This window comes from Grammomys surdaster, unplaced genomic scaffold (assembly GCF_004785775.1).
Source record: "Grammomys surdaster isolate TR1022 unplaced genomic scaffold, NIH_TR_1.0 126278, whole genome shotgun sequence".
Taxonomy (NCBI): Eukaryota; Metazoa; Chordata; class Mammalia; order Rodentia; family Muridae; genus Grammomys; species Grammomys surdaster.
The window spans coordinates 8,003,471-8,026,606 of NW_021621078.1; the positions used below are offsets into that span (position 1 = coordinate 8,003,471).

Here is a 23,136-nt window from a genome sequence, read left to right on the forward strand (position 1 = left end):
AAAAAAAAAAAAAAAAAAAAGAAAGAAAGAAAGAAAGAAAGAAATTCAACACCCTGATAATACAATGCAGAGATATACCAGTTTGATACATGCTGAGGAAAGATAGTAAGAAATTACTAGAAGTCTTTGTTTTCTGTAATTAAACTATTGTGTCTCTGTAAGAGCAGAAAACATTATACAGTACAAAGAAGGAGGTTCATAACACACAGGAATCTTAGATCTGAAATTTGGTACCACAGGCAGCATTGCTGGTGTGCTGTGATGTGTGCACTGTGCACAAGGCTGCAGTGGCGTGGTGGCTACAGCACCGGTGAATGCCACCAGAAACAACCAGGATTCATTATATGCTTGGTTGTATTTACATTTATTTATTATGTAGATAGGATACATTTGCCATGGTGGCTAGGGCTGTATGTATAAATGTACATGTATGTATGTATGTATGTATGTATGTATGTATGTATGTATATATATGGATATGGGTGGATGGAAGGAAAGGGGAATGGGAGGATTGGGGGGGTCAATGGGGGATGGATAGATGGGGGTGGGGGGATTTATTAGAGTGACTACAGGCTGTGGTCCAGCAATAGCTATCTATTAACAGAAAGCCCAAAAGTCTAGTAGTTGTTCAGTTCATGGAGCTGGATATCTCAACTGATCTTCAGAGTCCCAAAGAAGCAGACTCCAATGTCAGTGAAGGATTGGACTTGCCCAGGACACTGAGGGCAGCAGGCAGGCAGAGAACACAAGCTTCCTTCTTCTATGCCCTCTATATAGGCTGCCACCAGAAGGTGTGGCTCAGATTAAAGGTGGATCTTCCCACCTCAGAAGGTCTAGATTAAACGTCAGTCTTCCAGCCAGGTTGTGGTGGGCCTGCTGTACAGAGTGAGTTCCAGGACAGCCAGGGCTACATAGAGAACTGTCTATAAAAACTGATGTGGGGGATGGGGTAGAAGAAAAGAAAAAAAAAATCCCTCACAGGTGGACCTAAGAAAAGAAAAGAAAAATCCCTCACAGGTGGACCTTGGGTTTTAGTTAGTCGACCAAGAATAGACATCACAGGGGTGGACAGAGAGCAACTTGTGAAAGTTTGTTCTTTTTTTCCACCATATGAAGCCTGGGGATCAAACCGACGTAGGCCTGGCATGAGCACCCTTACCTAGGAGCCATCTTGCCAGCCCAAAACATTTGATTTTGAATTAATTTTTGATCATTGCATGTTTTATTATTCCCAGAGGTTTTGTGACACCTTCCCACATTCAGTCACACACCTCACACAAGGTCACATCCATCACACATCACACACGAGGTTATGTCTCACAGTTTATAGTTTAAAAATCTGTCCCTGCCGGGCGGTGGTGCCAATGCCTTTAATCCCAGCATTTGGGTGGCAGAGGCAGGCAGATTTCTGAGTTTGAGGCTAGCCTGGTCTACAGAGTGAGTTCCAGGACAGCCAGGGCTACACAGAGAAACCCTGTCTCGAAAAACAAACAAAAACAACAACAAAAACAAAACAAGCAAAAAAAAAAGATGAATGTGTGAAGTAGATGCAAATCCCAACATCTCCTCAGGTGAAGGAAGAAACATGGGAGTTCAAGGCCAACCTCAGTTATATAGAGGTTTGGAGGCCAGCCTGGGCTACGTGGGCCCTGTCTCAAAACCTTGTGAGGGCAACCCTGGAAGCTAGGGAAAGGTCTTATCCAGGTGCTCTCTCTCCTGCTACTTGCCACCACCTCTGCACCCTGTACCAGAACATCAGTCCCTCTGTGATTACCTGTCATGCTAGGCTAGGATGGAGCTTGGAGGATGGACTCAAAACCACCATCACAGGAAAAAAGAAAGTCTTTGACATCCCCTTTTTGTCTTCCAATTTTTGTCAGGTCCTTGCTTGGTGGTTGTCTGGGGGGTACGGGGTTTGTGTAGTTAGGGTACTGAGAACTGTACGTTTCAGTGCTCAGTCACTGAGCTCCTCTAGCCTGCTCTTTAAAGTTTTAGATGCTGATGTAAAAGTCTTACTGATAAGGCAGGATGTGGTGGCTCACAGTGCTCTAGGGAGGTACAATCAGGAGGTATCAGGAGTTCAAGGTTGGGGGGCTGGAGAGGTGGCTCAGTGGTTAAGAGCATTGATTCTCTTGGAACTTGATTCCCAGCACCCACATTGGGTCAGGTGGTTCACAAACCATCTGTAGCTCCAGTTCCAAGGAATCCAACACCCTCTTCTGGCCTGCCACATGCACATGTTCACATGCACACACACACATACACATAATTTAAAACAATAATCTTTTTAAAAAGAAGGGGTATGGAGTTAGCTCAGCAGGTAAAAGCACTTGCCACTCAAGGATGTGAGCTTGACAACCACCAGTTCAATCCCCAGGAAGGTGATGAGAACAAGGCTTACAAAGCTGTCCTCTGACATACATGTGTGTGTCTACAGGGAGTTCCAGGACTGCTATGGCTACAAAGAGAGACTCTGTCTCAGAAAAACAAACAAAAAAAGACTTCCTGTTGGGCTGAAGCTCAGAGTATACTTGTTTAGCATGTCAGAGATTCTGGGTCCAATCTCTGTTGAATCAAATTAATGTTTTATATTATATTCTCTGTGGCCTTGTGAGCATGTCTCCTACCTCCCAGCCTTCACCCACAGTGACTGGCATCTCCTGCCACCTCCTTCCATGGTGGAAGGAAGGTGCTCTTAACGTGTAAACAGAGCACTCAGTAGCAAACAGCAGGTTCTCTCAAGCTGTACCCTGAACCTTGCATCTGCAATAGTAATGTATGTGCCTACACATAGTTCTGTTCTTGCAGTCAACTGATTGGAGGTCATTGAAGCACCAAGCCATGAAACTATGTGTCTCTGAACCTGACCTCCTCTACAACAGTATCTTTCTAGTTGAGTACCATGATTGTGAAGTTTTGTTCCTTTTTTGAAACAAGGCCCCACTGAATATCCCTGGCTGGCCTGAAACTCAATATGTAGACTAGGTTAACTTCAAAGTCTGCCTGCTTCTGCTTGGGATAAAAGGCGTGCACCACCATACCTGGACCTGTTGTTGTTGTTGTTGTTTGTTTGTTTGGTGTGTGTGTGTGTGTGTGTGTGTGTGTGTGTAGCTGGAGATTGAACCTTGATCCTGTGGCAGGCTAGACAAGCATCTACCAGAGAGCCCCACCCTCAGCCCCGTGGATCTTAACCTTAGGTGGCTGAGAAAGGATTCTGATTTTGAAGCACAGTTCTCACACCAGCTGCTAGGCATTGTAGGTGTGACAGGGCCAGCCTCTCTTCACAAGCAACAGCTTTCCAGGGCCGACCTGAGGGTTGCTTGAGGCTGAGGCTGAGGCTGAGTTGTAAAGGGAGGTGGGGGTGGGGCCTGGAACTGGGAATAACACTGGGCTTTATTAACCAGCTCCCTGTTGCTAAGCAGCTTTCATTAGCCAGTTAGGTCTCCTCTGCAGTGAGCTCCTTCCGGGAATGGCAAAGAGATACTAAGAAGCAGCAGGCGCTGCAGGAGGTTGCGTCCCACCTGGGATGCTGAAGCCAGAGATGCTTCTGCACATTTTGTGACTCAGACTCCAGGCGGTTGCTAGCTAGCCTGACTCCTTTCAGCAAAAGGGACTCTCCCTCCTGCATTCAGTGAATAGCTTATTCTCAGACTATCTACCTTTTCCTTTCCACCCAGAAATGAATAAATCAAATAGCTTTTCAGCTATAGTCAGGAAGTAAGGCAGATGTTCAGAGCAACTGGTTTCCTTCCCTTTGTGCTAAGGCATAGCCAAGGTCATGTGATTTGATCTGGTGCTGAGTCTTTGGAGTCAGATAGACCAAGGTTTGTGTGCTGTTCATAACCTGTGTGTCTAACCCAAAACCAGTTAGGTACTCATTTTCCTCTCTAAGCCTGCCCGCAGAAGGTAAATTCCAGCACTGGAAGAGCTACTCAGGGCTAGGGGTGGGTGGTTAGCTCAGAGATGAAGCTCTGGTGATGAAGCAAAGCATGTAACATGGTGTCCAGTGACACCTTGTTCTCCAACCATCTCTCGAACCCTTCCTCAGAAATAACCCAGGATTCCTAGGAGTCCATGTTTCTGACAACCTGGGGAAATCTGAAATCTGGGAACACAATCAGGAAGGAAATGAATCATTTTAAGTCATTGATATTAGGGTTGGACATTATGATGCACTTATAATCCTAGCACCCAGATTGGGGCAGTATAAACAGGAGGACTACTGTAAATTTGAGGCCATCCTGGTCAGTATGAGTTCTAGGTTAGCCAGAGTAATATAGCAAAACTTGGCTCCAAAAAAGAAAAAAAAAGGAAAAAAGTAGTTATTACTGTTCAGTAAAGGTATGTATACTTGGGTCAAGAGTCTAAAAATTACCTCAAATAATCCAAAAATAAAGCTGGGCGTGGTAGCATGTGCCTTTAACCTCAGCATTCAGAAGGCAGAGGCAGGGGGATCTCTCTGAGTTCGAGGCCATCCTGGTCCACAGAGTGAATTCCAGGGCACGGAACCAGAATAGCACAGAGAACCCTTATCTCAATCAATCAATAAAAAACAAAACGAGAGAGAGAGAGAGAGAGAGAGAGAGAGAGAGAGAGAGAGAGAGAGAGAGAGAGAAAAGTATAATAAAAATCCAAACATAAGAAAGAGCTGGTTACAAGCCGGGCGGTGGTGGCACACGCCTTTAATCCCAGCACTTGGGAGGCAGAGGCAGGCAGATTTCTGAGTTCGAGGCCAGCCTGGTCTACAGAGTGAGTTCCAGGACAGCCAGGGCTACACAGAGAAACCCTGTCTTGAAAAACCAAAAAAAAAAAAGAAAGAAAGAAAGAAAAAAGAAAGGAAGGAAGGAAGAGTTGGTTACATGTGGTTTAGCTGAAACAAAATTTGACTGATACCTGTTGACTATTTAAATTGAGCAATGGGTATATAGGGGATCCTTTCTTTTGTGTATGCTTGAAATCTCCCTCAACCAAATGCTTTTTAAGGAGAAGGAAGAGCTGGGATATGCAGCTCAGGGGCTGTCTTAATCCAAAGTCTGTGCTACAGAGATATGTTGGTGGCCTGTGGGGTCTACCCAGGAGTAGAGTCTAGAAGAACTGGGACATCGTCGAGTATCACAGCTGCAGTCACCTGACAGGGCACATGGTGATCAAAGGCTCCAGGAGATAGTGGGTCTCTTGCCACTGAGGGGATTTAGTCAGGCTTTGTGCAGAGGAAGCAGCTGTGTCTCAGCGTGGCTTACTGGGAAGCCACATTGTCCCTTCAGGGCAAGGCAAATGAGCACCTGTGGCCTGGTTCTCAATTCTCTCCCCTTGATTCCAGAAAACCAGACCAGTTCCTTCTCCTCATCATTGAATCTATAGGGGAATGTTGCTTTCTTATTTGGGGAGTTGAGCAAAGCTGAGTGCCCCAGAGTTGAGGTAAAGTCAGTATCACCTTGGAAGCTGAGAGAAAGTGTATCCCACATAGAGTGGGAATATTCACTGTGAATGCAGGCTGCCATTACTAAACCCAGGGTAGAAATGGGCAATCAGAGATCTAAGGCGTGGGAAGAAAAGAGGCCCACCAGCCTCGGGGAAGCATTTCTGCTTTTTCTATTTCACCTGCAGCAAAGATCCAACTTCTGGCAGTACCAGAGTTCCACTGTGAACTTCCTCTTCCCGTCCCCTCCTCTCCCCTTCCAGCCAGCCAGCCTCCTGTCTCCACTATTCACAGGCCTGAACCAATACCATAAAACTCTGCTCTGGGTGTTGCCCCAACAGCTCCAGGACCAGGTTGTGGATGACTGCTCCACCCACACTTTCCTCCCTCAGGTTCTCCATGACAACTACAATCCAACTCCCCCACTACACAGATGGCATTGGGGAGAAAGGTGAAACTGAGCCAGAGGTGGTGTGCCTGCTACTGTCCACACTTGCCTTCCTCCCATCCTCAACTCCTCCTGGTCCTTAGGCCAGCGTCCTGCCTTGCTGTGCTAATTGTGAGTGCTGGACCCCTGTACTAGCCCAACTGGGTAGTCCTCTGAACGCCATTTACTAAGTCCCATGATTGCCAGGACTTTCAGCTGTTGAGATGTAAATACAAATGTATATGCACCTGAGAACAAGGTGTGCTAGTAGGCCTTCCTGACACCTTCCTTGTTTCTGAGGGCCCTCCCCAGCAACTACATGAGCTTCAGTTCATCTTTGTGAGCCCCTGAGACTCAGGCTTGTCAGCACTTTGAATTGTTTCTCTGCCAAGCTGAGGTTAGAGCTTCGGCTCTAAGCAGGTGCTGGCTAAGCATGAGGAAGTAAACCATTTGGGAGACCTCATTGGCTGCAGGAGCTGGGGGAAGAGTGGGTAGGTACTGTGGACAGAGTAACCATTCTGGGGTTGATTCTTTCCCAGACTGGAGAGGGTCTCCAGCATCACTCACACTGGGAACCCTTGGTGGTCACCTACTCGGTCATTAATATCATCTTGAGCTGGTAATTTATTTACCTGCTTCTGAAATCAAAGCTATATGGAAGGAGCACCCCTTTCCCTGCAGTGGTATCCCCCTCCCAACACAGCACCTTTGCTTGTGTACCCATCTAGAGGGTTGTGTTATTGGTTTTGGTTGTGAGCCCAGTCTTTAATGGCTGAGCCATCTCTCCAGCCTATTGTTACTGTTTTTAAATCCCAATAAAGATTTGACTAAATATGGTGACACACACCTGTAATCTCAACACTTGGGAGGTAGAAGCAGAGGATCAGAAATGTAAGGATATCTAGGCTATTTGAGAGCCTGCCTCGGAACAGCAAAACTGTGTGACCTTTGCCCAGCCTACCTCCTTTATTTTAAAATGATTCACACAGAAACTCACTGTGTAGCCAGGCTGGCCTTGAACTTATGTCACTTACCCTGCCTCCTGAGTACTAGACTTACAGGCATGAGCCACCACACCTGGCTCCACCCACCTTTTTGTAAGCAGAAAGTGCCATGCAGTAACACCATCCTGTACCTACCATTTGGAAGTTTCCTGTTAGTTTCTAGAGAACATCCCATTGCTTCTTAGAGCTGAACGCTACTCTCCTGTATGAACAAATCGTATCTAGTTAGCCTGACCCTGGTGATGGACACATGGTTTCCAGTTCTTTACTATTGTAACTAATTGTGCACTTATACCAGTAGGAAAAATCCCAGAAGAAGGATTGCTGGGTCAAAGGTTTTCTGCACCTTTGATTGAAAATACCAAATTGCTAAATAGGAATGATGTCACTAACCCTCCCACCAGCAACACAGTAGCAGTATACCTAACTTCCAGTATCTCTCCATCTTTGTCCTTCAAGATTTCTATTCTACATTGTAGCCCAGGCAGGGTAGACTTTCAATCCTCCAGCCTTCATCTCCTAGGTAGCAGAGATTACAGGCTGGTGCCACCAGATCTGACCCAATGTCTCCACTCTCAATGATCACTTGAATGGTTAAATCAGTGTGTGATGGGTTGAGACCAAGGCTGGTCAGCTCCATTAGCACTGTGCTCTCCAGCTCCAGGTAGCATTTGCTAAGCTGGATAACTTTGAAGAGCCTGAGGAGCCCCTCAGTCTGGTCTGGCCTGTGGTCATCAGCTTTCCTTGGGAGGACAGTTATCAGTCCAAAATAAGTGTTCATAGCATGGTGCTAGAATTAAATTTAGCCAGGCTTCTGCCTCTCTGAGCTTTCTTGTCAGTGTGGTGGAATGGATGACAGTGGAGAAGGTTCTCTGGGATTATTTGACCAGACCCTAAGAGACACCAGAGGATGAAGATAGCCAGATAGTGGGGAGGGTGTGTGTGTGTGGGAGGTGTGGGGGTGTCTAACTCTGCTTAAGTCTGCTTCTGACCTTTTTTATTTTGTAATTTTTTTCCTAGGTCGTTTTTTTCCAGCTCTGCTTTAATGTATTTGTCCAAGCCTTTCTTTTTCTTTTTTTTTATATATATTATTTATTTAATGTATTCGAGTACACTGTCACTCTCTTCAGACACACCAGAAGAGAGCATCGGATTTCATTATAGATGGTTGTGAGCTACCATGTGGTTACTGGGAATCGAACTCAGGACCTCTGGAAGAGTATTCATTGCTCTTCACCGCTGAGCCACCTCTCCAGCCCTGTCCAAGCCTTTCTATGCTAAGGTTTATTACATGTTTTTCTCACATGAAATAAGCCAAAAGATGTCAGGGTTGTCACTTTATGGTAGATCCACATGGTACCAGGATTCACTGAGACAGAGGGCCCTGCAGCCTCCATGGCTGAATGCTCAGAGCTCAGACAGCTCACTTTGCAGGGGAATGAATGGCCTTGTGACTTGGTGCTTTAGTACTGTGGTTACCTGCATAGCCTCTGCAACAGTGTCGTGCTCTGGTGGCACAGTTCAGGCAGTGAGGACCTGGAGTTGCCTGGTGTCCTTGGGTATGAGGAGGTCACATAGGTCTTTACCTGGACTTGCCCTGAGGAATGAGGCTTCACAGTGCCCTACTCAGTCTGTCTGTAAAAGGCCTTCTCAGGGGAGCAAATTAGGATCATGTTTGGGTTTTGTCTCAACTCAAATGTCTCAGAGCACAGGGCCAACAAGATGGCTTAGCAGGTAAAGGTACTTGCTGCCAAGTTTGAATCTGACTCCTACAAGTTGTCCTCTGACCTCCGCACACACTAAATAAGTGTAAAAAAAATTTTTGGAGACTGATTCTTGCTACTTAGCCCTGGCTGGCCTTGAACTCAATATGTAGACCATACTGGCCTTTAGTCAGAGATTTTTGCCTGCCTTGACTTCTTGAATGCTGGGATTAAAGCATGCATCACCATGTTGGGCATGATTAACCAGAACAAAGATTCTTAATCTTTTTGGTGTCTGGACCTTCTTTTAAACATTGAAAGCCATCAATTCTTTCTTTACCGTGGGCAGGAGGGTACTTGAGCATTGTAACACATAACAGAAATTCACATAAATATACATACATAATACACATACCTTTAATGTATTTTTGGAGCCCACGAAGCCCATCCACCAGCCCCTTCAGGCAGCAGTTTTCTGTTACGATCATTATTATTTTATCTCCTTACTGCACACAATCACATTCTCATCTCTGCAACAGGAACAGGGAAGGATCCTGTGGTTTGGGGAATCGCTGCTGAGGGAGGGTGTGTAACTATGCCAAGAACACCTGGCCTCACAGGTCCCTGAAGACTGGCAGGGTGAGAGGGATTCCTCCTTCCACAGATACAGCTTGGCACTCTGCCTGAATTTCCCAGGAGGTGGTGCGAACCAGCAGGGATGGGAGTGATGTCTGGGCTTCCCCCAGCAATCCCTCCTTGTGATAATTGCTGAGCTCTGCCGCTGCTGGCTCTCAGGAGAACCTGCTCCTGTGCTGAGAGGCTGATGGCAGGGCAGGTGAGGCCAGATGGGGTGTCTCCTCCCCATCCCAGCGCAGCTCCTTTGCAGTGGCAGGGAAGGAAGGTGGGAAGCCTAATGATTGTTGGCAGTGAGTCACATCGCTGAGGCTTGTGGTTCCCTGCAGGGCTGCTGCCACCTGCTGCCACTCTGGCTTTGTTCACTGTGGTTTCTTTTCCCTCTATCCATTGAGGATTCAACATCAGAAATGGTGACCACCCTCCCACAAACACCGATCTGCAGCAGCCCCAGATTGAAAGACTATGGCAAGAGAATCAGTCAGCTGGACACTCCAGGGCCACACAAAACCCTCAGAGAGCAGGAAGCTCTCAAGAGTTCAAAGCTAGACTGTGCTACATAGCAAATTTGTGATGTCTGGGCTTCATGAGACTTTGCCTTTAAAAAAATTAGTAGCTAATTCCTGAGTCCACGTTACATATCCTGACTGTGTTAGTGGAAACTATCTTGGGGCTGGATAGATGGCTCAAACAGTTAGGAGCACTCAGTGTGCAGTCACAAGGTCCAGAATTTGGATTGCAGCCTCTGTGTAACAGGCCAGACATTCTGAATGTGCCTGAACCCATCTCTGAGGACAAGGGAGTCAGGAGAACGACCTCGAGTTAGGGGAAAGACCCCGTCTCAAAGGAATAGGTGAAGGATGAGGAAGGAGGATACCCATTATCCTCCGAGGGCTTTAACACAGTATATACGCCCCCTTACAAACTAAATAACTCAAAAAAGAAAAAAGAAAAAGAAAAAAGAAACCAACTCGACAGGAACTCAGCTTTCCTATACCAAAGAAAACATCACTTTTACCAACCTATGGGGCAGCCCATGATCCTCTGATGCATACAGGTCCTGGCTGGCATACCACACTGGCTTTTGTGGACTGACTATCAAACAGTCTTTGAACAGGGAAGGTGAGGATCCAGGAATAGACATGGGCCTTGTGCCTCCCCAGAGTCAGAGCCTGGGTAAGCAAGGGGTTTCACATGCCAGCTAATGTGACATCATCCTAAGAAGTCTCCCCCCAGTGCAGAGGTAGCAAATCTGAGGCTTAGAGCATGAACTCACCAGGTTTCCCAGAAACATGGAAGTCACTAGACATTCTGGGCTGCCCACCTCCCTGTCTCTAGCACTGTTTAATCTGGCCTCAGGAGTGGCCAGGTACTTCCTATCACATGTGTACACCAGTGTTTTTAGGGTCTGTACATGCCAAGGACAACTTTCTGCTTATCCCTGCCAAACCTTCTTTCCTTTCTGTGAGGTCTTGGTGGTAAGCAGGATCCAGAAGGAGAGGTTAGGCGTGGTCCCTGAAAATATGAACGAAGAAAGGGAAGCCCTCCCGGTGCAGAAGAAGAAATCTCTCTCTCAGCTGCTGTGCTCATAAATAATCCAGAGGCTACTGTCAGGGCTGGTCTCTACAGAGGCTTCATCAATATTTCAGCTTCTCCAGAGCCTTGTTCCTTAGCAACCATGTCACCATGTTCTCCAGAAGGGCTGCTGGGCCACATGCTTTCTGCCCCCTCTTCTATAGGTGCTGTCTCTGTCCTTGTGGTCAGACAGAGATATTCGTGCCAACCCTAGTGAGCAGCTTTGCTCCTCAGCCCACTGAGGTGACACTGCATACAGGAGGAGTGTGTGCACCAGGCAAGGGAGAGGAACAGCTTGGCCCATGACAGCTCTCACAAGTCCACCATGGGCCGGGGGCAGAAGGGCAAGATGGAAAGATTTGGTAGGAGGTTAGGATCTATTTCTCTGGCCTACTCCTTGTTCCAGCACAATTTGGAGCTTGTCCTGGTCCCTGCCTTTCTACAGGCATGTTGAAGTTTCAAGGCATTTCTCCTTCCTTAGATAGGTTAGCACCTTACCTGAGTTTACCAGAAGAAATTCAGAAGCCATGGTGTGAACAAACGGGGCTGGGCATGGTTTGGGCTTCCGTCAGCATTCCTTCTGAGTGATGACGACGGGTGTGCTCTGCCTCTGCTGGCTCTCAGGGGAACTCATCCCTCAGCTGAGAGGCTGCTGAGAGGGTGGGTAAGGCCAGGTTGGGTGACTGATGACCTAAGCTCAGATCCTGTTTTACTTTATGGCTCAGGTGCTGTAGAGGCTTGCCTCCTGCATCAGCTAAGACGCCGTGCAGCTGGCTTTCTGCGAAGTGACAAGATGGCAGCCCTGTTCACCAAAATGGGGAAGACATGCCCCGTGGCTGGAGATATTTGTCACAAGGTGCAGGAGCTGCAGCAACAGGCAGAGGGCAGGTAAGGCCCGAACCAGGCCCTCCCAGCATCATTTTGGCTCTCTCTTTGGCATTTACTATTGTCAAGACAGCCTGCCTAAAGGTGGCTTCCTTCAAGGGGCCAGCCTGAGAGTGGGCTAGCCCTTTGCAGTTCCCATATCTTTTCTCCCTCCTTCAGTTCCTTCTTTCAGCCCAGGTTCTCTGGGCTCTGGCTCTCGCTTCAGTGCCACCAATCCAGGGCCTATGCTTCTGAGTCTGAAGCTTTCCCTCCTTCTCAATGCAGGAAACCCTCGGGAGGCAGCCAAGAAGGCCTTCGGAAACAGGGTTCAACCAGTGGGAAGGTCCCAGCTCTCAGCCCACAGGCCTTGAAACACATATGGGTACGCACAGCACTCATGGAGAAAGTTCTGGACAGGGTTGTACAATACCTGGCGGAAAACTGCAGGTGACTGCCCACTCCCCATTGGTCCTTTCCTTGGCCTACCTCAGCCTCATCCCTCTGCACGCTTAATAGTCCATGGCAGTCTGTAGGCATGCCTCCAGCCCTCCTTTGGCACCCCAAGAATATAGACTACGCCAAGAACCTTTATACACTCCATCCTATGGACTCATTCTTTTTTTGGTGACTGATATGAATCTGGTCTCTGGCCATGCTTCTCCTGAGTGAGCTTGACCACGCTGGCCTGAGTCCAAGAGCCCTGGTAGTCACCCTGTCTGTCTCCTCTTGGCAGCAAGTATTACGAGAAGGAAGCATTACTGGCAGATCCTGTGTTTGGCCCAATCCTGGCATGTCTCCTAGGTAAGCTCGAAAGCTTGAAGGCCTGTGTTGGGTCAGTGTGGTAAGGGATGAAGATGAAAGAGCCCCAGCTAAATTAACCATCCCTGTCTCTGTAGTGGGACCCTGTACCTTGGAATACACGAAGCTCAAGACAGCTGATCACTACTGGACTGACCCCTCTGCTGATGAGCTAGTTCAGAGGCACCGTATCCGGGGTCCCCCTAACCGTCAGGACTCCCCGGCAAAGCGCCCTGCCCTGGGGGTTAGTATCCTCTACACCTCTTGTGCTCACTTATTCAGATTATACTCATGGACCCCAAGAGGCACCCAAAAGAACCTTCTCTCTACACTAAGTCTTGCATGCATGTCAGTAACCCATGTCTCTTGTTCATTAGAGACCAAAGGGTGGCGGAGAGTCAGCTAGAGAGGGCCAGCATGGGAGCTGGAAGGTTACGTTCTAAGGCAGCCTCTCAGGGCAGGGGCCTGAGCTGTGACTTTCCTGACAGATCCGGAAGCGCCACTCTAGTGGGAGTGCTTCAGAAGAGCGGCTAGCTGCCTGCGCCCGTGAGTATGTGGAGTCTCTGCACCAGAACTCAAGAACACGCCTGCTGTATGGCAAGAACAACGTGCTGGTGCAGCCGGTAGGAATGCTCCCCTCTTTAGAAGGTCCCAGGACCAGAAGCCAGCTTCTTTGCTACAGTACTTGACCAGAGAGAAGTGGATCCCCTCCTACCCATACTTCATTGTCATATGACTCATGCCCAGCTTGGAGTTGGCAGGAGACAGAGATGACATCTACCCTTGTTAGCTGAAATCCAGGCTGTCCAGGGCTAGGAGGGCAGCCAACTGGCAGGGTGAATGCCCAGTATGGGTGTGGCTGGCCAGTGGTACATCTGGCACCCAGGCAGACAGGACAGAGCCAATGACATTGAACCAACTAGGAAGAACTATCCAGATCTAGCTTCTGTTTCTCCTGGCTCTACCCAGTCTCTAGCCCCAGGACTCCATTGCTGACCTGGCCTGATCTCTTGGGCTCATTTGCATGGGCCATCCTGTGAGACTCTTGGGCCCATATTGTCTCTGTCTTCTGGTGTGTCTCTTCCCTATAGAAGGAAGACATGGAGGCGGTCCCTGGTTACCTCTCCCTGCATCAGTCTGCAGAGAGCCTAACTCTGAAGTGGACTCCCAACCAACTCATGAACGGGACTCTTGGGGACTCTGAGCTAGAAAAGAGGTGGGGGTTTTGCACTTGCTCTAAGGAAGCAGGGAAGGGAGTGGAAGCTTGGCCCAGGGCAGGGAGTGGAAAAACATAGTAGACTCCAAGGGACAAGACTTACTCCTTATCCCAATGCCAAGAGTAAAAAGGAGAGGCTGGCTGCCTGGAGTGATTCCCAAGCCCTCCGAAACTGAGCCACGCCTGGCCTTGGAGCGATTTGCACAAGCCAAGTGCTGGATAGCTAAGACTGCCAGCCCCTGTGCCAGGAAAACAGCATGAGGCATAGAGAAACAGGGATGACCTGGGTCATTGCTTGGCTATGGCTCCCCTATCTTCAACAGTTTCAGGAGTGATAGGACCAGTTGACAGAGGCAGGTCTTAGAACACAGTGATACCATATGGTTCCTTTTTAGTGTTTACTGGGACTATGCCTTGGTGGTGCCCTTCAGTCAGATCGTCTGCATCCACTGCCACCAGCAAAGTGAGTCTGCTTGTCTGAGACACAGAGGTGGGACCAACACCATCTTCCCCTTGTACACTGTACATGGGGCCTGTTAGACTTCTGTGTCCCTTTTACTGTCCTTATTTTGCAGTGTCAGGAATCAGGGCATTCATTCATATGCTAAGCATGTGTTCTACTACTGAGACACACTCCCAGCCTGCTCCTTTTTTTTTTTTTTTTAATTTTTTTTTTTAAATTATAGCCAAGCAGTCAGTGGTGGTGCACATCTTTAATCCCAGTGCTCAGGAGGCAGAGGAAGGCAAATCTCGTGAGTTCAAGGCCAGCCTGGTCTACAAACTGAGTTCCAGGACAGTCAGAGAAATCCTGTCTAGAATAAAACAAACAAAAAATTTTATGTGTATGGTTGTTTCACCTTCGTATATGTATATGTATAATATATATGTATGTGTTTATATGTGCATGCACCATGTAAGCCAAAACAGGGCATTAGATCCCCAGAACTAGAATTACTGACAGTTGTCAGTTGTGCCATGTGGATGCTGGGAACTGAACCCAGCTCCTCTGCAAGAGCAACAAGTGCTCTTAACTGCTGAAGCAAACTTTGCAGCTTCATTTTTTTTTTGCATTTATTTTGAGAATGTGTGTAAGTACACACATTTACACCTGCACCACAGTACACACTGAGACCTCAGGACAGTTTGCAGGAGTCACTTCTCTCCTTCCAACATGTGGGTTCTGGGGATGGGAATGAAACTCAAATTGTTAGGCTGTGCAGCAGTCACTTTAACCTGCTGAGCCATCCTGCCAGCCCTCCACTGTCCCTGTTAATGAAGCATCCAAGGCATGTTCTAGCCTGTCTATCCTCCTTCCTAGCCTGGGAAATCTCACCTGTTGGGCCAGGGTGATGGGTCGGGAGGTTTCAAGAAGGGCCCCAGCCTTACTCGTGGGCATTCACCCCCACCAGAGAGCGGTGGCACGCTTGTGCTGGTGAGCCAGGATGGCATCCAGAGGCCGCCACTACACTTCCCACAGGGAGGACACCTGCTGTCCTTCCTGTCATGTCTGGAGAATGGGCTGCTGCCTCGAGGACAGCTTGAGCCCCCGCTGTGGACCCAGCAAGGAAAGGTATCTTGGCTGGGGAGGCTCTGGGTGCAGGGCTGAGTGAAGGAAGGCCTCCTTTCTTCCTTTTCCACACAGAGTTCTCAGGAACAGCTTTGGGTGGAACCTTGGGTGGACTGTACACTGGACAGCCTGACCATTTGCTTCCTCTGCAGGGCAAGGTTTTCCCCAAGCTACGGAAACGCAGCAGCATACGGTCCATTGATGTGGAGGAGCCGGGTGTAGGACGGGCAACAGACTATGTATTCCGGATCATCTACCCTGGACATAGACACGAGCACAGTGAGTGTCCCCACATCCCCTGTGAAGGATGCTCGGGTGTGAGAGCACTCCTATGAGTCGGCCAAGCCAGGCCGGCTGTGGCCCATTTGCTTCCTTGGTTCATCATTTACAGCTCCTCACAGAAACTTTCACTAACAGATTGTCTCTAGATATCATTACCCCCAACCCCTTGTGACCCTGAGGCCCAGCTCAGCAGGTCCAGGCATCACTATACACGTTTCTTAGTAATATTTTACGCCATGATGCAGGAAAAAGGGAGAGTGGAAATATTAATAGAAGGTGGAAAACTTTCCATTCCTCTTCAGCCTAAAATAAAAGGTACCAAACTCTCCTCCCATCTTTGGCCCCACATCCAACCTTGCCCAATCAGCCTGGGCACAGGAGCTGCACTTCTTGAATAGTGCAGGTTCACTTCCAGAGCCAAAGTCTTCCTCAAGTCATCCTCTGACACAGAGCATCCTCTGAAGAAGATGAAACCTGAAACTTGCATGTTGAGGGTTGCAGCCTGAGGCAGCTGGGCCTCAGGGTTGGGGTGGGGGGGTCTATCAAGAAGTATCTGCTCTTTCTGCTTGGTGATGCTGCTACCCATGGGTTTCTCTGCACTAGACTTACATTTCTTGAAGATTAGGTCATGGAACCTGCCAGTCCACAGTGATTACTGCCAACTAGACCACCTACTCCTCCCTGCATTTCCTAACTTGTGCCAAAAAGTTGTCCATAGTATGTCTTTGTTGCTGGGCAGGTGACTCAGACTTCACACAGAAGCTATAGCGTAAATGATCAAATAGGCATGGAGGGCTGTTCCTCTCCAGTATACCAGATAAGAGACAGCTACAGCCAGAACGACGTAGGCTAGCATTTCACCTCAGGCTTGCTTGGTTTCAAATTGGAACCTACATTTCCCTTCTTCAGTCCATGACATGTTCCATCCTGCTCACATCACTGTAAGGTCCTCTTCCCTCCCTAGAGGGCGAGCCAGGCATCAAGAGCTGAAACTCAGCTAGGTGACTCCTGCTTCTCCAGGTGGCTCTAAGAGGACCCTGGGAGAAGAAGGTTGAATTTATACTCTTAAAATGAGGGCTTGGGGTCATCTTTAGGTTAAATGCAGCCCAACTATGACAGCAGCTAAATAAAAATTTAGATCCATTTTAGATCCATCAGGCCAGAGTCCCAACTAGCCTTAGTTAGAGTTGGTCTCCTAGACACATAGACAAACAGGCAGGCAGGCAGGCACACACGCACGAACACACACACACACCTACCTTCCATCCTCTCCTAATAACCACAGGAGATTCTTAGCCCCCACCCTGCTGTCCCCTACCCGGTTCCCTTTATACCTTGCAGGTTCAAGGTGATCTTAGTCCCCACACCATTCACCTCAAGGAGGGCAGTTGATCCTTCCTGCTCAGGGACTAGGGTCCTCATGCCTCTGCCTCTCTCGCTATTCTCTTTGAGCAGTCACTATTAACTACCACCACCTAGCGGCCAGCCGAGCGGCCTCGGTGGACGATGATGAGGAAGAGGAGGATAAACTACACGCGATGCTCTCAATGATCTGCTCGCGGAACCTCACAGCTCCCAATCTGATGAAAGGTTTTTATCCTTCCCCATCCCTGACTCACCTTATCCTCCACCCTAACCCCCCTGGGCCCACTTGCCACCCACTGCAGGGGCTCAAACAGCAGTGTTGGCATTAGGGGACTTCTGTCAGAGACAGATCAGTGAGGACACAAGGAGTCCAGCTCGGTACTGGCAGGAAGAGAGAACACACAGAGCAAATGGTTCTGAATGAGGAGAGGGGGCTTTATGCTGAGAGGAGGGCTGGCTATCTGATGGCCTCTTGGAGACCAGAATGGCTCTCAGAGCCTCTCCCTGTTCCTGCCAGTCATATTGACAAATGCCAGGCAGTGGTCTCTTTCATTCTCTCTGCTGACAGGAAAGCCAGCCTGCAGCCTTGTGCTTCTGACTGTGACTTAAGACAAGAGGCAGAGGTGGGGCTGGACAGACATGAGAGATAAGAGTCACCAGGAGAAGAGGTTCCAAGGATTGGTCTTCCCATGTGTGAGGGCTGTAGTATATGACCTGGTACTTTGGCATGAAGCTAGAAATACTTACTACAGAGTGTCCAGGAACTGGTCTAGGCTCCCAGCAGCAACATGAATTCCTGCCCCACATGCCCCTGGTTCACTGTGTGAGACTGAGCAAGTATTTAATATCTCCAGACTTGGTTTTCTCACTGGTGCTCAGTGTTGTGCCAGTGGTGTTGCCTAGGTGTCCCATACTCTAGGACCTCAACTTCCATGGTGGCTGGGATCTCTTTCCCTGGAGACAACATAGGATGGTAGTCGCAGCCCCTCAGCATGCCTCTGCCTACCAAATTCTTTTTTAATGTAGAGCTGTCTCAATGAGAAGGAGCCCCACTCTTTGAAGAAACATCAACCAGGGGCCCTATGAGGGCCAGAGAGGGGCTTCAGGAAAAGCTGGGCAGAGACCCTGAGGTGTTAGGGAATTTTCCAGTCCCCACCATCTCTATGCCACAAAGTTTTAATTGCTCTCACTTTTACAAAGGGAGTCTAATACATTATCCTCCTCACAGAGGTGCTGTTCACTCTGCTTCTCTCCTTACACTACTATAGAGTTCTGCTAAGGGGCACAGCATCCTAGGCAAGTCACTCAGCTTGTAACGACTCTCCTACTCCTGCCAGCCAGGCCCGTGGCTCAGAACACACCTAGTACCCATCAGGCAACTCTGCCTGCTGCTCTTCTTCCTGCCACAGTTCTGCTCTTCCTCTCCAGTCCTGTAGGCCATGGACTACCCTACTTTCTAGGTTACTCACACGCACACTTTCTGTCTAGCTGTCAGCACCACAGGCTTGGACAACTCTGTGTACAGGTTAACTGGCCGAGAGTGATGTGGGAGGCTGAGCTCATTGTCCTTCAAACTGGCATCTTGGCGGTAGAAAGGCCACTGACTGCTAGGTGGAATGGCACACACACCTGTAGTCAGAGCACTCTGAGGGTAGAAGGAAGACAGTCAGAAGGTCAAGATCAGCCTTAGACACATTGGGAGTTTGAAGCTAGCCCAGGCAACTTGAGATCTCAGAAGAAAAAGAAAGCCCACTGGCTAGTGTTAGGACTGAGGCCTCTGAATCAGACGAATTTCCAGGCCTATAGGGTCCAGAGGCCTTGGAAGTAGTTCAGGTATCCTTTTGTGGAGTTTGGGGATTAGACAAACCCACTGTGTAAGCCCCTGTGATCCCAGTACTTGGGGCAGGGGTAGAAGTATGAGAAGAAAATCTGGAGAGAAATAGAAAGAAGAGATGGGGGTGGGGGCTCCCCTGTGCACTCCAGTCCATAATGACAACACTGTTGAGTTCTGCAGCCATTGCTTTTTCTGACCTGCAACATGCTTGACTTGTGCATGTGATTAAGTGGCGGGGTGTCCAGGTCTCTTCCCTTCCCTCTCCGTTTCCTGCTGCCCCTACAGAGCAGAGATGCTGTTCACTCTAATTCTGCTCCAGGCACCTTTCACTCGGAGTCCTAGGAGCTGTGTGGTTCACCCACTTTGATTGTTTGCTTTATACTTTCCTCATGCTCAGAGGAGAGAGTCAGAGTCAAAGCTGACCCAGCAGACCCCTGTCCAGCCTGCTGCCTCACCAGTCACTCACCCAGTCACTCCAGAGCTCCAGCTGTCTACACTGGGCTATCACAGTGTAGAGAGTGTGCAATGCTGGCTGGTTCAGCTCCTTCCTGGAGAATTAAGGTGAAGAGCATTGACCCAGGAGATGTGCCTTGGTTGGGCCCAACTTTCTGGGCATGAGCTTGTTTCTCTCTGTGCCCATCCTCCACTCCCTGCACCTGTTACCATCCCTGCCTGCTGCCTGCTGCCTGCCTGGCTGGGCTGACTCCTCCCCTCCCACGTCTATGCCTGCCTTTGGCTCCTCCCACACCTGGCCTCCTGCCTGCTGCAGGGACTGGAGTAGCTCCAACCCCCAACCACTTGCCCTTATCCTCCCAGAGTCTTCAGCATGGCTTGCAACCCCTCACTCCCAGAGCCGCAGCCCCCATACCAAACATACTCCCTTAATTTCCCTCCTGGTGGAGCTGAAGGTCCAGCTACTGACACAATCCTACCCACGGGTCTGGTGGGACAAGGCAGGGCAGCCCTTGAGGGGACTAGAGGGAAATCAGCTCAGCCCTCACCACCAAGGCACACCCAGAGCTGGAGTCTGGCTATCTACAAACACCAGACCTTGGCCTCCAGACTGTGGGGAATCAGGGTCTCTTGCTAGATTTACCTAGAAAACTGTTGCTGAAGACCTTAGCACACACAGCTCTCCTTGTTCTTCACTCTTTCTACACCCCCTACCCCGTGATAGCACTGAGTCCTTCACTGTGTCTCATCTCTGTGGCTCCTGGCCAATATCCATACCCAGAACAGTGTTCTGCCCAATGCAGGCCCTAGAAACTCTAAAGAGTCTTGACTCAGCTCTAATTTAGATGAATAGGGATGGTGGAGACAGCTTCATCTACAGAAGTACAGACATGTCCAAGGGTCTGTCTTCTGATGCTGCTGTACATTGGCATAGCCAGCTGTGACTGGTGTATTGGGTCATTGGGTCTGTGTGCCCAGACACGGCTTCCACCCTCTAGCCTTGACCTCTCCCCTCCATTCCAGCTCACACAAGAGCTACCATGCTAAGTAGGCAGGCTTCCAGATCTCTGGTCTGGGCAGGAAGCACTGTTCCAGATCTTGGGAAGCCAGAGGCTAGTGAGACGCAGTTTGAGGCACCCTCAAGGATCTTGATCATTGATACTGGGGGTTCCACACACATTCTTGAGTGTCTCAGAAAGAAGCAGGCGAGGGCCTTTACAGCCCAGGCCAACTGGCAGTGTTCTGGGGAGCAGAGGCCTTTGTTGTTCTTTCCTCTAGGAAAGCATGTGTTCTCTGACATTGGTGGAGGTGGGTAGATGAATCACCCACAACTCAGTACAGGTATTCTATCACATGGAAAGGCTGCCGTCTTCTCCAGGCTCAGGGGAAGCTGGGCAGTGTCAGGTACCCTCCCGCTCTCCGTCTCTGGGTTCTCAGCCAGGCAGGCACCACCTTAGGAATTTACACCAATGTGATTATGTCTGCAGCTCTGGGCAGAGATGGGCATGCTGCAGGGCACTTGGGGGAGGAAGCCTGTGCAGGCATTGACCTTGGCCCCTTCCTGCCCTCAGATGCTGGCGACATGATTGAGATGCAGGGTTTTGGACCCAGCCTGACAGCCTGGCACCTTGAGCCACTGTGTAGCCAGGGCTCCTCCTGTCTTTCCTGCTCCTCCAGTAGCTCCCCCTATGCAACCCCCAGTCACTGCAGCTGCACTCCTGACAGGTGAGTGGGAAGGACAGGAACTAGCCTCCTGTTGATGCATGGATCCATGTGTGAACCTTCTGTCCTTACAGGCTGTGCCACTGGCGTGACAGGGTGGCCTCATTAAGTTGGACAGACCTGGATTCAAATTTCATTTGTGCTACCTACATTACTTCAGCAAATTGTTGAGCCCCTGTGAGCCTCTGTCTTTCCTTTTTGTTTTGTCTGAGACAAGGTCTCACGATGTAGCTCTGGCTGGCCCGGAACTCTCTAAGTAGACCAGGATGGCCTCCGACTCAAAGCTATCTGCCTGCCTCTGCTTCTCAAGTGCTGCGATTAAAGGCCTGGCACTTCTGAGTTTCTTCTTCTTTTTTTTTGTTTTTTGTTTTTTGGTTTGTTTTGGTTTTGATGTTTTTTTTTGTTTGTTTGTTTTTTGTTTTTTGTTTTTTTTCGAGACAGGGTTTCTCTGTGTAGCCCTGGCTGTCCAGGAACTCACTTTGTAGACCAGGCCAGCCTCGAACTCAGAAATCCACCTGCCTCTGCCTCCCAAGTGCTGGGATTACAGGCGTGCGCCACCACAGCCCGACACTTCTGAGTTTCTAAACCTCAGTTTTCTCCCCTGCAAAGTGGGGCAATACCACTTCCATCCTCACGGCAGGTGAGGGCCAGTTGAATGGCTAGAGTTGTGCTTCCACATAATAGATAATAACACTCTGCTCGTCTCCCCTTACAGCTGTAGTCCACTGTCAGGCTATGTCCCCATTACAGCTGTAGTCCACTGTCAGGCTGTGTCTGGGAGTACTTAGAACTACCATGTATGGAGACAACATGGCAACAGTTGGGCTCATTGACTGAATACTCTCCTTCACCTGTCACTTCATTTTTACCTGTCATTTCTGGTGGTCCTGAAGTGTCTCTGTTTATACATAAAGAAATCAAGATTCACTGTAGCAAAGTTAAAGCCTGGCCCTCAACAGCAACATCAAGGATGACTGGCAGGGTAGGGCCACTGTTGTACTGCTGAGCTGTGTGTGTGTATATACATATGTGTGTGTGTGTGTATATATATATACACACACACACACATATACATATACACCCTCTCCACACAGCCCCTAGCATCTTGCCTGCCTCTGCACCCTGAAGCTACAATGTCGGCCCCTCTTGCCAGTGGGCTACAACCCCCCTCTGAGCCAGGATGTTTCCACAGGTTGCCCCTCAGGCTGCTGTGTGAGAGCATGAAGAGACAGATTGTGTCCCGGGCCTTCTATGGCTGTGAGTGTGTGGTGAGGTGGGGCTCTGAGGGGCTGGGGGTGGGGAAGCACCTCAGTCACAGCCTCCTCCTTGTCCACTGTAGGGCTAGCCTACTGTCGACACCTGTCCACAGTGAGGACACACCTGTCTGCACTGGTGCATCACAACATTATTCCACCAGACAGGCCCCCTGGGGCCTCAGGTGGCCTTACCAAGGATGTGTGGAGCAAGTATCAGAAGGACAAAAAGGTGCAAACTGGGCCTCCAAGGCAGAGGCCATGGGGTGGGGACATGGGAGGCAACAGTTATACGTAGCTGCCTGCTCTGAATTGATCATTTGGGGTAAAGCGTAGTAGGGAGTTGAGTGGACAAACTAGACTGATGGCATGGGGTGAACTGCATCACAGGTGTATGGCTGACTCTCATCTGTGTGGGAAGGGACTGGGCCTGGAATCCAATCTACTTCCATATTGATCTGGGAACTCACAGATCTTTGCCTGTTAGAGCTCTGTTCCCTGCCCTGTGAGGAAGGGAATATGACAAGATCCCTTGAAGCTATAACCAGGGAACAGGAGACTACGGCTGCCCTGAGCAGGGTATGCCTAGGCTCAGTAAAGCCATAGAAGGCCAGACTTAGCTCTCCCTGGGATGTGGCTTGGCTACTGGGCCACAGTAACTGGAGGCTGCATGGTCTTTCCCATCTGGATCACTCAGAACTACAAGGAGCTGGAGCTGCTGCGCCAGGTGTACTATGGAGGTGTGGACCATGAGATTCGCAAGGATGTCTGGCCCTTCCTTCTTGGCCACTACAAGTTTGGCATGAGCAAGAAGGAGATGGAGCAGGTAAGGGAGCCTGCTCCTACAGAACCAAGAAAATAGCATCTGGACAAGTGACCCTGGGCATGGGGAGGGGTTGGAAGCCTTAGCCTCTCCGAGCTAGAAACAGCAGAGGAGACAGAAGCAGAGCAGCCTCCTGATCCTCACTGAGCTCTGGTTCAGCCATCTCAACTTCTGAGTCTCTCTAGGCTGAGGTTCCAG

At 49.4% G+C, this 23,136-nt stretch overlaps 1 protein-coding gene across 3 annotated transcripts in view; it reads left to right on the forward strand.

Annotated features, from left to right (window-relative positions):
• Window positions 1-23,136, forward strand: part of Sgsm2 (small G protein signaling modulator 2) — a 41,721-nt gene that overhangs the window by 9,409 nt on the left and 9,176 nt on the right. For 2 of the 3 annotated variants that reach the window (XM_028759229.1, XM_028759231.1), the window contains 14 exons: window positions 11,487-11,649; window positions 11,911-12,072; window positions 12,359-12,426; window positions 12,522-12,667; window positions 12,912-13,046; window positions 13,515-13,639; window positions 14,035-14,102; window positions 15,049-15,209; window positions 15,359-15,485; window positions 16,944-17,078; window positions 20,712-20,865; window positions 22,055-22,119; window positions 22,202-22,347; window positions 22,813-22,941. In XM_028759229.1, coding sequence (XP_028615062.1) covers window positions 11,487-11,649; window positions 11,911-12,072; window positions 12,359-12,426; window positions 12,522-12,667; window positions 12,912-13,046; window positions 13,515-13,639; window positions 14,035-14,102; window positions 15,049-15,209; window positions 15,359-15,485; window positions 16,944-17,078; window positions 20,712-20,865; window positions 22,055-22,119; window positions 22,202-22,347; window positions 22,813-22,941 — 1,784 coding nt within the window. The remainder of the gene's footprint in view (window positions 1-11,486; window positions 11,650-11,910; window positions 12,073-12,358; window positions 12,427-12,521; window positions 12,668-12,911; window positions 13,047-13,514; window positions 13,640-14,034; window positions 14,103-15,048; window positions 15,210-15,358; window positions 15,486-16,943; window positions 17,079-20,711; window positions 20,866-22,054; window positions 22,120-22,201; window positions 22,348-22,812; window positions 22,942-23,136) is intronic. The other variant, XM_028759232.1, reaches the window with a different exon arrangement.